Source organism: Halichoerus grypus, chromosome 15 (assembly GCF_964656455.1).
Source record: "Halichoerus grypus chromosome 15, mHalGry1.hap1.1, whole genome shotgun sequence".
Classification (NCBI taxonomy): Eukaryota; Metazoa; Chordata; class Mammalia; order Carnivora; family Phocidae; genus Halichoerus; species Halichoerus grypus.
The window spans coordinates 46,064,432-46,079,108 of record NC_135726.1 but is presented as its reverse complement, the minus strand read 5'-3'; the positions used below and the strand labels follow the sequence as shown (position 1 = coordinate 46,079,108).

General features: G+C 37.9%; 2 protein-coding genes across 2 annotated transcripts in view; both read right to left on the bottom strand.

Moving 5' to 3' along the window:
• Positions 1-12,289, bottom strand: part of ZNF345 (zinc finger protein 345) — a 29,945-nt gene extending 17,656 nt beyond the window's left edge. The window contains exons 1-2 of the mRNA XM_036114376.2: positions 12,230-12,289; positions 11,306-11,380 (exon numbers count right to left, since the gene is read on the bottom strand). The gene's annotated coding sequence lies outside the window, so the exon portion shown is untranslated. The remainder of the gene's footprint in view (positions 1-11,305; positions 11,381-12,229) is intronic.
• Positions 1-12,293, bottom strand: part of LOC118553132 (uncharacterized) — a 62,150-nt gene extending 49,857 nt beyond the window's left edge. Inside the window, exons 1-2 of the mRNA XM_078063284.1 lie at positions 12,230-12,293; positions 11,306-11,380 (exon numbers count right to left, since the gene is read on the bottom strand). Coding sequence (XP_077919410.1) covers positions 11,306-11,338 — 33 coding nt within the window. The 5' untranslated portion in view covers positions 11,339-11,380; positions 12,230-12,293. The remainder of the gene's footprint in view (positions 1-11,305; positions 11,381-12,229) is intronic.
• Positions 12,294-14,677: the final 2,384 nt, after the last annotated feature.

Sequence of the window (14,677 nt, the reverse complement as noted above, 5' to 3'; positions counted from 1 at the left end):
GTGAACAGAGATTGATCTAGTTTTAAATTAGCATCATATTATGATGTATTTGATCTTTTTTTTTTTTTGCTTTTCAGAGAAAAGCACAGCCAACTTAACCCAGTCTATTTGTATAATATACTTTAAAGAATTATCCTTTATTTTTTTTAAAAAAAGGCAAGATGAGTATTTAGAAAATTATTAGAGCTTACTACACTTTCCTTTGTCTTTTTGCAAGAAGTAGTCATGTTATATATAAAGGACACCCTCCTGGGCATATTTCATGGTCTCCTGGACATAGCACTGTGTTGTTGAAGGTGCACTGATGGGCAATAAAGACAGTGCTCCATATGTCACATTTATCTTCTCATCTCTTGGAGACCTGGGGGGAATACACTCTACTAAATTCAAACCTAGAATATATTTTATACATGCCTGAATGTACAAAACTTTTAACTTCAAATAAAAAAAAAGAGGGTACATTCCCCAATTTATCTGCTAAAACTAGTATAGCCATGATGCCAAATAAGAAAATGACTATAAACATAACATAATAAAATTAAAAAATAATAATAATAATAAAAAGAAAATGACTATAAAAGAGAATAATTTCAGGCTGATTTAACTTACGAATATAGATATAAATATTGAAAACAAAATTCTAGCAAACAATACAGTAAGTAATAAAAAAGAAAAGATTATAACTAAGTTTATTTTATTCAAGGAAGATTCCTTTAACATTAGAAAATATATTAACATAATTAACTTTGTTAAGAGATTAAAGAGAAAAAGCACAATTATCTCCAATAAACAGAGAATAATTTGATGAAATTCAACATCCAATTATTAAACAGAAAAAAAAGAACTTAAAAACCTGTGAGTAGAAGGAAATTTCCTTATACTGATGAATGGTACCTACAAAATACAGGAAAGAACATACTAAATGATGAAAAAGTTAAGTGCATGTCCTTAAAAGTTATAGCAAGTAAAATATATAAACCACTGGAAAGCAAGAAACAAAACTGATGTTTGCAGATCTTATGATTGCCTACAAGGAAAAAATGCAAAAGATTCTCTAACAGATTGTTATATTTAGTAAAAGATTTTGCAGAACTCTCAGAAATAAACCAGAAAACAAAGGTCAACTGCATCTCTACATACCAGCAACAAAGTTAGAAAAATACATTTTATTTAGGGGTGTCTGGCTGGCTCAGTCAGTAGGGCAGGCAACTCTTAATCTTGGGATCATGAGTTTGAGCCCCACATTGAGTACAGAGGTTACTTTAAAAAAATAAAATATAGGGGCGCCTGGATGTCTCAGTCGTTAAGCGTCTGCCTTCGGCTCAGGTCATGGTCCTAGGGTCCTGGGATCGAGCCCCGCATCAGGCTTCCTGCTTGGTGGGAAGCCTGCTTCTCCCTCTCCTACTCCCCCTGCTTGTGTTCCTGCTCTCACTATCTCTCTCTCTGTCAAATAAATAAATAAAAAATCTTTAATAAAATAAAATATGAAAATGAAAATACATTTTATTACAAATAGTACCAATGCAAAGTACTTAGAAATGTATAATATGTGAACAGAATTATAAAGTGGACTGAAATATTAAACAACACCTAAATACATGGAAATGTCATTTCTTATTAAAAGGAAGCATCAATTTTGTAAAGCTATCAATTCTCCTGAGTAATCTATACATTTACTGCAATTGTAACAAAAATCACAAGTTTTTCATGGATCTTGACAAGATGATTTTCTAACTTACATATAGAAGACTACGGGACACTCCTTAAAAATAAGCTGGAAGGACTCACTCTACCAGATGTCACGACTTACTAGGCGGGCGCCTAGGTGGCTCAGTTGGTTAAGCGACTGCCTTAGGCTCAGGTCATGATCCTGCAGTCCCAGGATCGAGTCCCGCATCGGGCTCCCCGCTCAGCAGCGAGTCTGCTTCTCCCTCTGACCCTCCCCCCTCTCATGTGCTCTCTCTCATTCTCTGTCTTTCAAATAAATAAATCTTTAAAAAAAAAATTTTTTTTAGGGCGCCTGGGTGGCTCAGTTGGTTAAGCGACTGCCTTCGGCTCAGGTCATGATCCTGGAGTCCCCGGATGGAGTCCAGCATCAGGCTCCCTGCTCAGCGGGGGGTCTGCTTCTCCCTCTGATCCTCTGACCCTTTTCCCTCTTGTGCTCTCTGTCTCTCATTCTCTCTCTCAAATAAATAAATAAAATCTTAAAAAAAATTTTTTTTTTTTAAAAAGACTTACTAGGAAACAATACTCACTGACTGTGGCATTGGCACAGAGAAAAAATTAGAGAACTATGGCACAGAAGACTGAGCCAGGAATACACTCACATACATATGGAAACTTAGGATCGGACAATCCTGGCACTGCAACTCTTCCAGATTAAAGAAGACTAAAAGAGAGATGATACTAAATTCAATGTGTGATCCTAGACTGTATCCTGGACAGTGCCTGGTAACAGAGGATGAGGGCACAGTGAGTACTACAAAAAAACATTATTAGGACCAGTGAAAAATCTTGAATATAGACTGTTAAGTAAGAGTACTGTAATTGTTTAAATTTCTTATTTTAATAAGTGTACTGTGGTCATGTAAGAGAATATTCTTGTTCTGAGAAAATAATACACTGACATGTTTAAAAGTAAAGAAGCAAATTTCCACAACTTATTTTTTTTTAAGATTTTATTTATTTATTTAACAGAGAGAGTGAGAGAACACAAGCAGGGGAAGCACCAGAGGGAGAGGAAGAAGCAGGCTCCCTGCTGAGCAGGGAGCCCAATGCAGGGCTCGATCCCAGGACCCTGGGATCATGACCCGAGCTGAAGGCAGACGCTTAACCGACAGCCACCCAGGCACCCCTCCACAACTTATTCTTAAATAGTTCAGGTAAAACGTGTGCATTGCGTATGTGTGTGTGGGCACATGCATATATAGAGAGAACTACAAGCACATACAGGAATTATCATGCAGATGGGGCAAAAGTAACTGTTGGTGAATCTGAGTAAAGAGTACACAAGAATATTATGTACTATTCTTGTAAGTTTACTGCAAGTTTGGATTAAATCAAAATTTAAAAGTAATCCAAAACAAGACATATTATTAAATAATTCTCAAGTTAAATATGAAACTAAATAGAAATATAAGATACCTAGAAATGAAGTGAAAAGGAGACCAATATATTTTTTAAAAATCTTGACACAAGAAAATTACAAAGAAAAAATTAATAACATTAAACTTCAAAAAATAAAATAAAACTAATCTGAATTCAATATTGTAACAAAATGGCAGGAAAGGATATAAAAACAGAATACAAAAGTTTTAAAATTTGTAAGTCACAAAACTCAAAACTTGCTTTTGAAAAGCATGAAGACTGCTGATAAAACATGAAAACTGATGTTTTATGTTTTCTCCCAAAACACCACTAAAATGACCAAACAATGATAGTTTCATAATATTAATTGCTGGCAAGAACGCAGGTATGACAGATATTGTTGCCTGCCTCCTTCAAACTCATCCCTCCCCTACCTACTTGCTACAGAATGGTTTTGGTTTTGGTTTTTTTGATAGTTACAGTACTCAGCTCTAGAAAATGAATCATGATTTCCCTAAGTCAGTGGTTCCTAACTCTGACTGCAATTAGAATCAACTGGGTAGCTTTCAAAAAATTCTAGAGCTTGAACCCCACTTCAGACCAATTAAATCTCAATGTTTTTTCTTGTCACTTTGTACGAGCATTTAAGTCATTAATTCACAACTGTGCATACTAGAATCATCTGGTGCTTTTTTTTTTTTTTTTTTTTTTTTTTTTTAAAGATTTTATTTATTTATTTGAGAGAGAGAATGAGATAGAGCATGAGAGGGTCAGAGGGAGAAGCAGACTCCCTGCCGAGCAGGGAGCCCGATGTGGGACTCGATCCCGGGACTCCAGGATCATGACCTGAGCCGAAGGCAGTCGCTTAACCAACTGAGCCACCCAGGCGCCCTCATCTGGTGCTCTTTTAAAAATGATAATGCTCAGGCCATATCCCAGATGAATTAAATCAGAATCGCTGTGGGCATGACCCAGACATCAGTAACCAAGGTTAAGAATCACTAGCATAAATTAAAAAAAAAAAATGCAAGTTCTTTTTTGCACCTCATGTAGCCATAAGTAAACTAACTAGAAGTGGAGAAACAGGTTCTGTCAGAGAGAGTTAGGCGTACTATGAAGTGAATAATCTATTGTGAAGTTTAACTTGTAAATATTAACTGAAGTTTAAAATATGTGTATTCTATTGTCCCCATAATTTCACTTTCAGTATATACCTTAGAGAAGGCCTATACATAAATGTTTATTGGAACAGTGATTGCCACAGTGATAACTATATGAAACTAAATGTTTAAAAACCAGAAAATGATTAAACATACCACAGTACTACAAAATATGGCCTTACATGAAGCAATTAAAGTGAGGTAGTTCTATACTTATGTGTACAATTCCTCACACAGAATGAAAAACCAAGTTTCAGAATAGTAACAATAACTACCAAATGACTGACACTAAGTGAACGTTCTGAGTGAACGTTCTAAGAATCCTGTTCTAAGGATTTTACATGAACCAACTCAAACCTTGGACCAACCCTATAAGGTAGTTACTTTCCACATTTTGCAGCCTATACTTATTATTCTCTTTATATAGATATACTTTTATGTAGCAAAACAGTACCATATACATGTGTGCATATATTTAAATGCATAGAATAAAGGTAAAAAGGATAAATAATTAACTTAGAACAGGGGCTACCTTTGGGTACTTCAGGTAGATACCTGGGAATGGGGACTGTGGTCACATGGGATGTGAGCCCCTCCATGACATATAGATTATTTTTATAAGAAAAATACATAATTAGGATTTAACTAAAAATAAAATTAAAAAAGGAAAACACTAGCATTCAGGCTAAGGAGATACCTGTTTATAAAAGCAACAGTTTGGGGGCACCTGGGTGGCTCAGTTGTTGGGCGTCTGCCTTCAGCTCAGGTTATGATCCCAGGGTCCTGGGATTGAGCCCACATCGGGCTCCCTGCTCAGCGGGAAACCTGCTTCTCCCTCTCCCATTCCCCCTGCTTGTGTTTCCTCTCTCACTCTGTCTCTCTCTGTCAAATAAATAAATAAAACCTTTAAAAAAAAAAAAAGGCAATAGTTTGTAAGCAAACCATATTCAACAAAAGGGGCTTGATAAAATGCTAACATTATGAGACCATTACAACTCATGATAAAGATAAATATGTAAAAGCATGACAGTTGTTCATAATGTATTTTGGCATGATAAAGATGGGTTACAGGTCAGTGGCCATAGTATGATCACATTAAAGAAAGAATTCTAAGCATTTGCTCTAACAATTTGACAGCAGTCTTTAATTGATAGGACTACAGATGGCCTTTGTCTTTTATTTCTGCTTCTCTGTATTTTCTAAATTTGTTGTAATAAAGAATTATTTTGTAATGAAAGAAACAGAGAATACAGCTATTTTCAGGAAAAGGGGCATATTTGATCAGGTATTCAAAGATTTGTAAGAGGAAATGATCTTAACATGGCACAGGTACAAGCACAGAGACATAAATTTTTTAAATATTTACTAGATAATACAACCTACTTAAATAATATAGCACCAAGTAGACAATGCAAAGTAATGGAAAAGGAAATAAGTTATTACTAGATAAAAGACACTGGAACAATACTGAGTAAATGAAAAAAATGATTTAGATCCCCAACACACAGCAAAACAAATTTAAAATGGGTTAAAAGTTATGTATATAAGAGAATTAATATGTATAATCCTGGGTCTCAATGATTTACAAAGCATTTGGGGAGCAAAATTTGCCTAAGATCCTTTGGATAATAAAGCTGGACACATCATGCTCCCTGATTTTAAAGTAAATTATTGTTTTGATATAGTAATCAAAACAGTATGGTATTGGCATAAAAAGAGACACACAGATCAGTGGAATAGAATACAGACTCAGAAATAAACCCACGGACAAACCCAGAAATAAACTATGGCCAATTAATTTCAACAAAGGAGCCAAAAATATACAAAAGGGAAAGGACAGCCTCTTTAATAAATGGTGTTGGAAAAACTAGACAGCCACATGCAAAAGAATGATTATTATCTTACACCATACAAAAAATTAACTCAAAATGGACAAAAAGGCTTGAACATAAAACCTGAAACCATAAAACTCCTAGAAGAAAACAGAGGCTATTAGCTCCTTGACACTGGTCTTGGATATGATTTTTTGGATATACCTCCACAAGCAAAGGCAACAAAAGCAAAAATAAATGAGTGGACTATATCAAACTAAAAAGCTTCTGAATAGGGTGCCTGGGTGGCTCAGTCGTTAAGCATCTGCCTTCGGCTCAGGTCATGATCCCAGGGTCCTGGGATTGAGCCCCATGTCTGGGCTTTCTGCTCAGCAGGAAGCCTGCTTCTCCCTCTCCCACTACCCCTGCTTGTGTTCCCTCTCTCACTGTGTCTTTCTCTGTCAAATAAATAAATAAATAAAATCTTAAAAAAAAAAAAAAAAAACCTTCTGAATAGCAAAGTAAATCATCAACAAAATAGAAAGGCAACCTACTGAAGGGGAGAAAATATTTGCAAATCATATACCTGATAAAGGAGTATATGATAATATCCAAAATATATAAAGAAGTAATACAACTCAATAGCAAATAAACATTCTGATTTAAAAAATGGGCAGAAGTTCTGAATAAACATTGCTCCAAAGAAGACATACAGATGACCAACAGTACATGAAATGATGCTCAACATTACTAACCATCAGGGAAATGCAAATTAAAACTACAATGAGATATCATCTTACAACTGTTAGAGTGGCTATTATCAAAAAGATAAGAAATAATCTGTTGAGAAGGATGTTGAGAAAAGGGAACCCTTTTGCCCTGCTGGTAGGAATGTAAATTGGTGTAGTCACTATGGAAAACAGTATGGAGGTTTCTCAAAAAATTAAAAATAGAATACCATATGATCCAGCAATTCCACTTCTGAGTATTTATCCAAAGAAAATGAAAACACGAACTCAGAAAGATATATGCACCCCCATGTTCACTGCAGCATTGTTTACAATAGCCAAGATACGGAAACAATCTCAGTGACCAACAATGGATGAATAAAGATTATCGGAATATTATTCAGTCATAAAAAAGAATGAAATCTTGCCATCTGTGACAACATGGATGGACTTTGAGGTCATTATGCTAAGTGAAGTAAGTCATATAAAAGTAAATACCATATACTTTCACTTATAAGTGGAATTTAAACAAACAAATAAAAGCCAAGCTCGTAGACATAGAGAACAGATTGGTAGTTGCCAGAGACTGGGGGTGGGAGTGTGAAATGGGTAAAGGGGTTCAAAAGGTACAAACTTCCAGTTATAAAACAAATAAGTCATGAGTAGTAAATAATACTGCACTGCATATTTCAATGTTGCTAATAGACTAAATCTTAAAAAATCCTCATCACAAGAAAAACTACATATGGTAATGGATATTAACTAGACTTACTATGGGGTCATTTCAAAATATATACAAATATCAAATCATTATCTTGTACTTCTGAAACTAATATAATGTTACATGTCATTTGTACCTCAATTAAAAAAAAATCCTTTGGGAACCACCAAAAGGCCTTTAGTTAAGTGCTTTATACTGTAATTGATATAGAGGTCCCAAGAATGAGAAGTAAAGGAGAAAGGGAGCTAACATTTCTTGAACTTCTGATGTGTACCAAGTGTTCTACACATATCTTATTTCATTCTCAACATTAAGTGAGAATAAGAACCTCTCATTTACAGGTTCAACAGCTCACAGGTGGTGCAGCTGAGATCAGAAGCCACATCTGATACTAGAGCCCATGCTTTTTACACCATGTTACAGAGAGACTAGCACAGGTAAAATAATCTGAGAGATGATGTTTCTTTTTTTTTTTTTTATTCTGAAGAAGCCTATATTTAAACTAAAGAGAATAGATGGCAAAGATGCAAAGGCAAAAACTATCTGACAAAGGACAGCGGAAGGTAGGGGGAAGAGGAAAGGACAATTAAAAAAGAAATATAATATGGAGAGAACAGTAAAAGGTACCATAAAAAGCAGAACTGATTGGACCAGAATGTTATTAAAATAAAAATTTTAGACAATAGATATCTACATCTGTAGCTAAGGCTATACCTATTTTTTTTTTTTTAAGATTTTATTTATTTATTTGAGAGAGAGAATGAGACAGAGAGAGCATGAGAGGGTCAGAGGGAGAAGCAGACTCCCTGCCGAGCAGGGAGCCCGATGTGGGACTCGATCCCAGGACTCCAGGATCATGACCTGAGCTGAAGGCAGTCGCTTAACCAACTGAGCCACCCAGGCGCCCTATACCTATTTTTTTTTAATTTTTAAAGATTTTATTTATTTATTTGAGAGAGAGAGCGAGAGCACAAGCTGGGGGAGAGGCAGAGGGAGAGAGAGAAGCAGGCTCCCTGCCTGATGCGGGGCTCAATCCCAGTACGCTGGGATCATGACCTGAGCTGAAGGCAGACGCTTAACCAACTGAGCCATCGAGGTGCCCCCTTTTTTTTTAATTTTAAGTAATTTCTACACCCAACGTGGGGCTTGAACTCACAACCCCAAGATAAAGAGTTGCACGCTCCACTGACTGAGCCAGTCAGGCGCCCCCTACCTAATTTTTATATCCCTACTTCCAAAAATGTATTTGAGGAGGCTAAGAATTAAAGAAAAAAAATTTCTAATCATACACAATGGTCATAGGTAACAGGTACTCAATATCATAAACACAGGCTAAAATTATTACTATGACTGATCATTATTTAAAGTGTTCAGATTCCTGGCAGTCAGTGCAAAAGGGAAATACTATACAATGGATTATATGGTTCCTATTTGCATAGGACTATTTACAGGAGATAAGCAAGACCTTGTTGAGAAAACCTTAAGAAGACTAAAACAACTGAGAGTTTCATGTTATTAGAAGATTCACCAAATTTCTACTCACACAATTATAGATACAATGCAATTCAATCTAAATCACAAAAGATGCTTGAGTGGAACCAAGCTATTTCAAAAAATTTATATGGAAATGCAGAGGAACACAAACAGCCAAGATACTCTTGAGGAACAAGAGGTAAGATGACTTGCTCCAAATATTATAAAGTCACAGTGAATAAAATATCATGATATTGCTGCAAGGAGAGAAAAATAGAGCAATGGAACAGAATATAATGTCCAGAAATAAACGTAGACATATATGATCACTTGATTTTTACTAAATGGCACTGCAGATCAGTGTAGAAAAGATGAACTTTACAATAAATGATACTGGAACAACTGGATATCCATATGGGGGATAAAATGAAATTACATCACTACCTACAGAAATCAATTCCAGGTAGTGTAAAGACCTACATGTTAAAGCCAAAGAGTGGAAAGCTTTTAGAAGAGAACATAAGAAATTTTCATTACCTCAAGGTAGCAGAAAATTTCTTAAACAAACACTAACCACTGAAAAAGCTTTTGTAACATTTAAATCCCAAACCTCTATTCATCAAAAGGCAACAGAATGAAAAACCAAGCCAGAGCAGAAGAAAATATTTAGTCACTATTATACAGAAGATATATATATACATATACATATACATATACATACATACATATATATATATATATATATATATCTGCTTTAATCAGAGAAAAACAACCCAATTAAAAATTGGAAAAACATTTCAACAAGCATTTTACAAAAGAGGACATCTGGTTGGGCAAGAATTTGTGTTCAGTTTCATTGATAATCAAGGAAATATCAATTAAATGTGTAATTAATAACATTAGACATCCACCAAATTGGCAAAAATTTAAAAGTACAATGATGTCAAGGGCTGGCATGGATGTGGAGCAAAAATCTTTATAAACTGCTGATACAAGTAAAAACTTGCACAGTATCTTTATTTTTTTTTAAGATTTATTTATTTATTTATTTGAGAGAAAGAGAGAGAGCACACAGAAGGAGAGGGAGAAGAAGACTCCTCACTGAGCAGGGAGCCCGATGTGGGGCTCGATCCCAGGACCCTGGGATCATGACCTGAGCCAAAGGCAGACTGACTGAGCCACCCAGGCACCCCTTGCACAGTATCTTTAGAGAACAGTTTGACATTGTCTAGTAAAACTGAAGACATACAAACTCTATCCCTCAGCAATTTAAACACAATTTTAGCATATATGCTAAAGAAATGCAAGCACACATGTACCAAAATATGTGCAAAATATTCACAGTCACATCGCTTGTAACAGTCAAAAACTGGAAGCAAGTCATATATCCATGAAAAGTAGACTGGATAAGCAGTAAATTGTGATGCTATCATGCAAGATAATATATATTCAGCAATGGAAAAAAATGAACTGTAGTTACAGGAAACATGAATGAAGCTCATATTTTTTATGAAAAAAGACACAAAAGAATGTCTATTCATACAAAGAAAACACATAAACTAAACCTATGATTTTGGAATTCATACACTAAAGTTCTAATGAAAGGCAAAGAAATGATCACAGTGGTCATCACCAGAGGAACACAATTGTTTGTGATTGTGGAAGGGTACAACAGAGGTTTCTTTAGAGATGGCTGTATTCTATTTCTTAGGTACTCCCTACTGTGAGTCTTTATAATTATGTATTAAATGGCACAAATGAGTAGGATATACCATTTCTGTATCTAATTTGAGAGGAAAAAAAAAAAGCCACAGGAATTCAAATAAATATGAACTTCTAAAAATGTTTCAAATACTAAATCATGTGGGAAAATACTTAAATATAATTTTATGTAAAAATGTAGGTTATAATGGTAAATGTTGAATGAATTCAATTTTTAAAAATCACATTTTATATACATACATAAAACAGACCAGGAAGAAAATACAAAAAAGTTAGCATTGGTTTTAGCTGGGAATTGAAATTTTCTTCAAAAGATGTACTTCTGAAATTATTTAAAATACTCATGTCTTACTTTTATAAATAGAAAGAAATAGTATTTTTAAAAAAAGACAGCATAAAGGAAAATTAAACCATTTGACAAATTAGTAAGAGAAAATCAGGTGCCTGTAAGGGCTTAGGGTTTGCAGCCAATCACATTTTCTCAAAGGGGAAATTCCAGGGATCAAATCACCTGATGGGCAAGAATTTTCAAGAGGAGAAAAGCAAGTCAAGTCCTGACAAAGAAAAGGGGATTTCAGGAAACAAGGGGAAACCACAAACTACCTTGCAGGAGCCTTGTGGATGTTCAACAGCCATTCTTTACTCCACTCTGGAAGCCTCTGTGCAAGCAAAGCAGAGCTGAGGAAGAAGAAACGAGTCAGGAAACATCAGGTTCTTCTGCCAGCCTAGGTCAACCAACCGCCCGCCACCTATAAATGTAGGTCTAGGTCATGCAAGACTAGGGCGTCCTGTTCAATACCGGCATCAAGACAAGAGCAGGGTCACTGCAGTTCTGGGCAGAATCTGTCCCCGAGCTCACAGAGGTCCCCCGGGAGCAGAGCGCTGGAGTCACAAAGGCAGACAAAGGCGTCCCACACTACAGTGCTATACGGACACACAGTCCCACAAACTCAACCACGGGGACACAGGCACCCCCAAACCTAAACACAACTGGCTGCACATGGTCACACAAGCATACACACCACGGGAACAGACACAGTCACAATCGCAGTCAAAGACACCCCACACACTCACATTCCCACTGCCACACTTCATGGGGACACAGTGACAACAACGAATTGACACGCACCCTACACCAATAATATCACAAATACATACACCATGGGTAAACACAATCACAGATCTCACAGTTAAGGCATCCCACACCCACAGTTCAACAAATGGTCATAAACACACACGCACCATGAAGACACCCAGTTTTACAACCGCGGTCAAAGAACACTACACTCGCAAAAACCCGGTCACACAATTAAACCTCATCACACATGAACAATCATAACAGCAAATCAAGCCCTCCTCCCCGCCCTCACAGTTCCGTACACAGGCTCACACTGACAGAGACACAGTCACATTTAGACACACACCCTCCTCACAATCTCCCCTGCTCAGCTGGCTCCCCTACACACCCCGCACAGGCCAGAGGTTCCAGACACGCCGGCCCCAACCCCGGGTTCCGGGCCACCTCACCTATGCCTCCTTCGGTAGGGTCAGCACCCCCTCTACTCTACTTGGAACAAGTCGAACGCGACAGCTCCCACAGCGCCCGGAGGCCGTTTGCCCCAAGCCGCCAGAAGATCCCGCCCACTCCTCGGGAGAGGGGCTAGTTCTCGCGGGAGGGATACTGAGCCTAGAGGCATCTGGGAGATGTAGTACAGATGTAACGACAGGTTGCTAAAACGCGGTCTCCTGGCTATCTCGACTCCCCGGTGGCAAAGAGCCTGGACTCACACAAAACTGTGTCTTCCCGCTGAGCAGCGCACCGGGGGCTTCCGCGAGTGTCAGCTGACTAGGATTCCGTCGACCAAACTGTAGTCAGGCTCCTCTGAGCTCTCTTCTTGACTGGGTCTCGTCCTTGACCTGCTGACCCTAGTTCAGCAAGAATCCCACTGCTTTTGCTATTTCACCAAGCTCCTCTTAGTAATTTTCTATCCACTGACTCCCTCACCCTGCCCCTTGGATATAAATCCCAGCTACTGTTATATATTGAGTCGAGTTCAGTCTCTCTTCTCCACTGCGACAATCTAATAAAATCTTCCTTACCTGTTGAACTTGCCTGGTGCAGTTTTTCATTGACAAAGCCTCCAGTGCGGCTCTCTCAGGCTTTGACGACTCACCCTGCAACATACTTGGCCCTACGGCCTCCTGGGAAATGCAGTCCTGGACTTCTCCAATAGCCAGATGGACCAGGCCAAGGTAAGCTGTGTCCTCTAGGCACTGAGGTGAGGCCTGGCCACACTTAAATGCCCTGGAGGGTGCTCGGAATTCTGCTTTGCCCTGGGAATACAAAAATGCTCTTGAGTCAGGCTGCTGCGGACCTTGTCAGAAGAACGAACCCATATGTGGACCTGAGCATCTGTGACCAAACCAGCCTGGGGAGTTTGAAAGGGAGGAATCTTCAAGCCCAGTCATGTATGTGAAAGTGGACAAAGGAGGTCCCGTCATGGGACAGTGGTGAGATTACATGTGGACTGGTTGAGGGGGGAGGGAGGATAGTTGAGTGAAAGAGAAACTGCATGCAGGTAAAATTGATGAGTGTGACAGAGTGGGATCAAGATTATGTGTGGCTTTGTGAGGCTGGAGGGTCACATCATGAGTGTGTGTGTGGTTCTGCAGCTAGTGGGGCAAGAGTGTCTGGATCCCTGCGGGTTTGTGTATGAGTATTTATGTGATCACCTGAATGTAGGTCATCTCAGCATGGGTGCCTGAGATGGTGGAGGAATCTGAATCCTGCAAACCTCATTTTCTCCTCAAGCCGATAATAAGGGTATGTCTTCCTGGAGCTCCGATTTTAAGAGGGAAAAGCTACATTTTAATTTATATAACAAATAACTTGTAGCATTTTTATATAAACGCTTAAGTTTCCAACCATTTGTTCTGGAATAGAATAACAAATCAGTATGACATATTAAACAGGGTATATTTTGCTATAGGGGTACCTGTTTTGTCTACAGTCTTACCCCCAGACATTTACTCTTTGTAGTAATTGGTAGGGCAAATTGGGGTCAATGGTAGGGTAAATGTTCGGAGATGTAATTGTTCAATTCAAGCAGAAGTATCAACCACAAAAGATGTTCAGAGGAAGCTGTAAGGGATGTGATGCTGGAGAACTAGAGCAACACAGTCATATTAGACATGGATAGCTCTCTGTATAATCCAATTTTTGAAAATAAAGTGCTGTCTCTTTTCCATTTCTGAAATATTTAGAAACTTTACATGGCATAATAGATTCAGCTTTGAGATAACAAGTTTCAGGTATTCTCAAACCCTCTGCCATATGATTGCATATGCTCAACCTTTAAGGTAAAAGGTTATTTACTTTGTTCCTCTTTATGTGTTAACTTCCTTAAAGGCCCAGGCTCGGTCTGATTTAGGGGATGGTGCTTGAATTAAAATTCAGTCTTATATCATTTTCCTATATATAGGCTATCACATCACCAAACTGGATAAAATCTTTAAGTTGGAACAAGAAGAGAGGCCATGGGTGGTGAAGAGAGGAAATGTAAAGTAGGTTCTCTCCAAGTGAGTGAGTGAGAACCAGGCAGATGTGCTTGGGGTAAGGCAGAATACAGATGTTCAGTGAGAGAGCTGACAACAGCCAGAAGTGCCTGAGGAATGTCAACATATCCTACCAGGACTTGGGGGTGGGACGGTGTCAGCTTGTGCTTTGTCCTCAGCTTGCCTTTTGCTCCCTCATGAACCTTACTTGGTAAAAGGATCTTTGCAGATGCAATTAAGTTAAGGATCTCTAAGCGAGTTCATCCTGGATTATCTGTGTGTGACCTAAATCCAATGACAAGTGTCTTTATAATAGAAGATGAAAAGACATACAAAAGAAGGCCATGTAAAGACAGAGGTAGAGAGTGAAGTTATGCAGCAACAAGCTAAGGACACCTGCGTTTACTTCTGTTTTGTTTT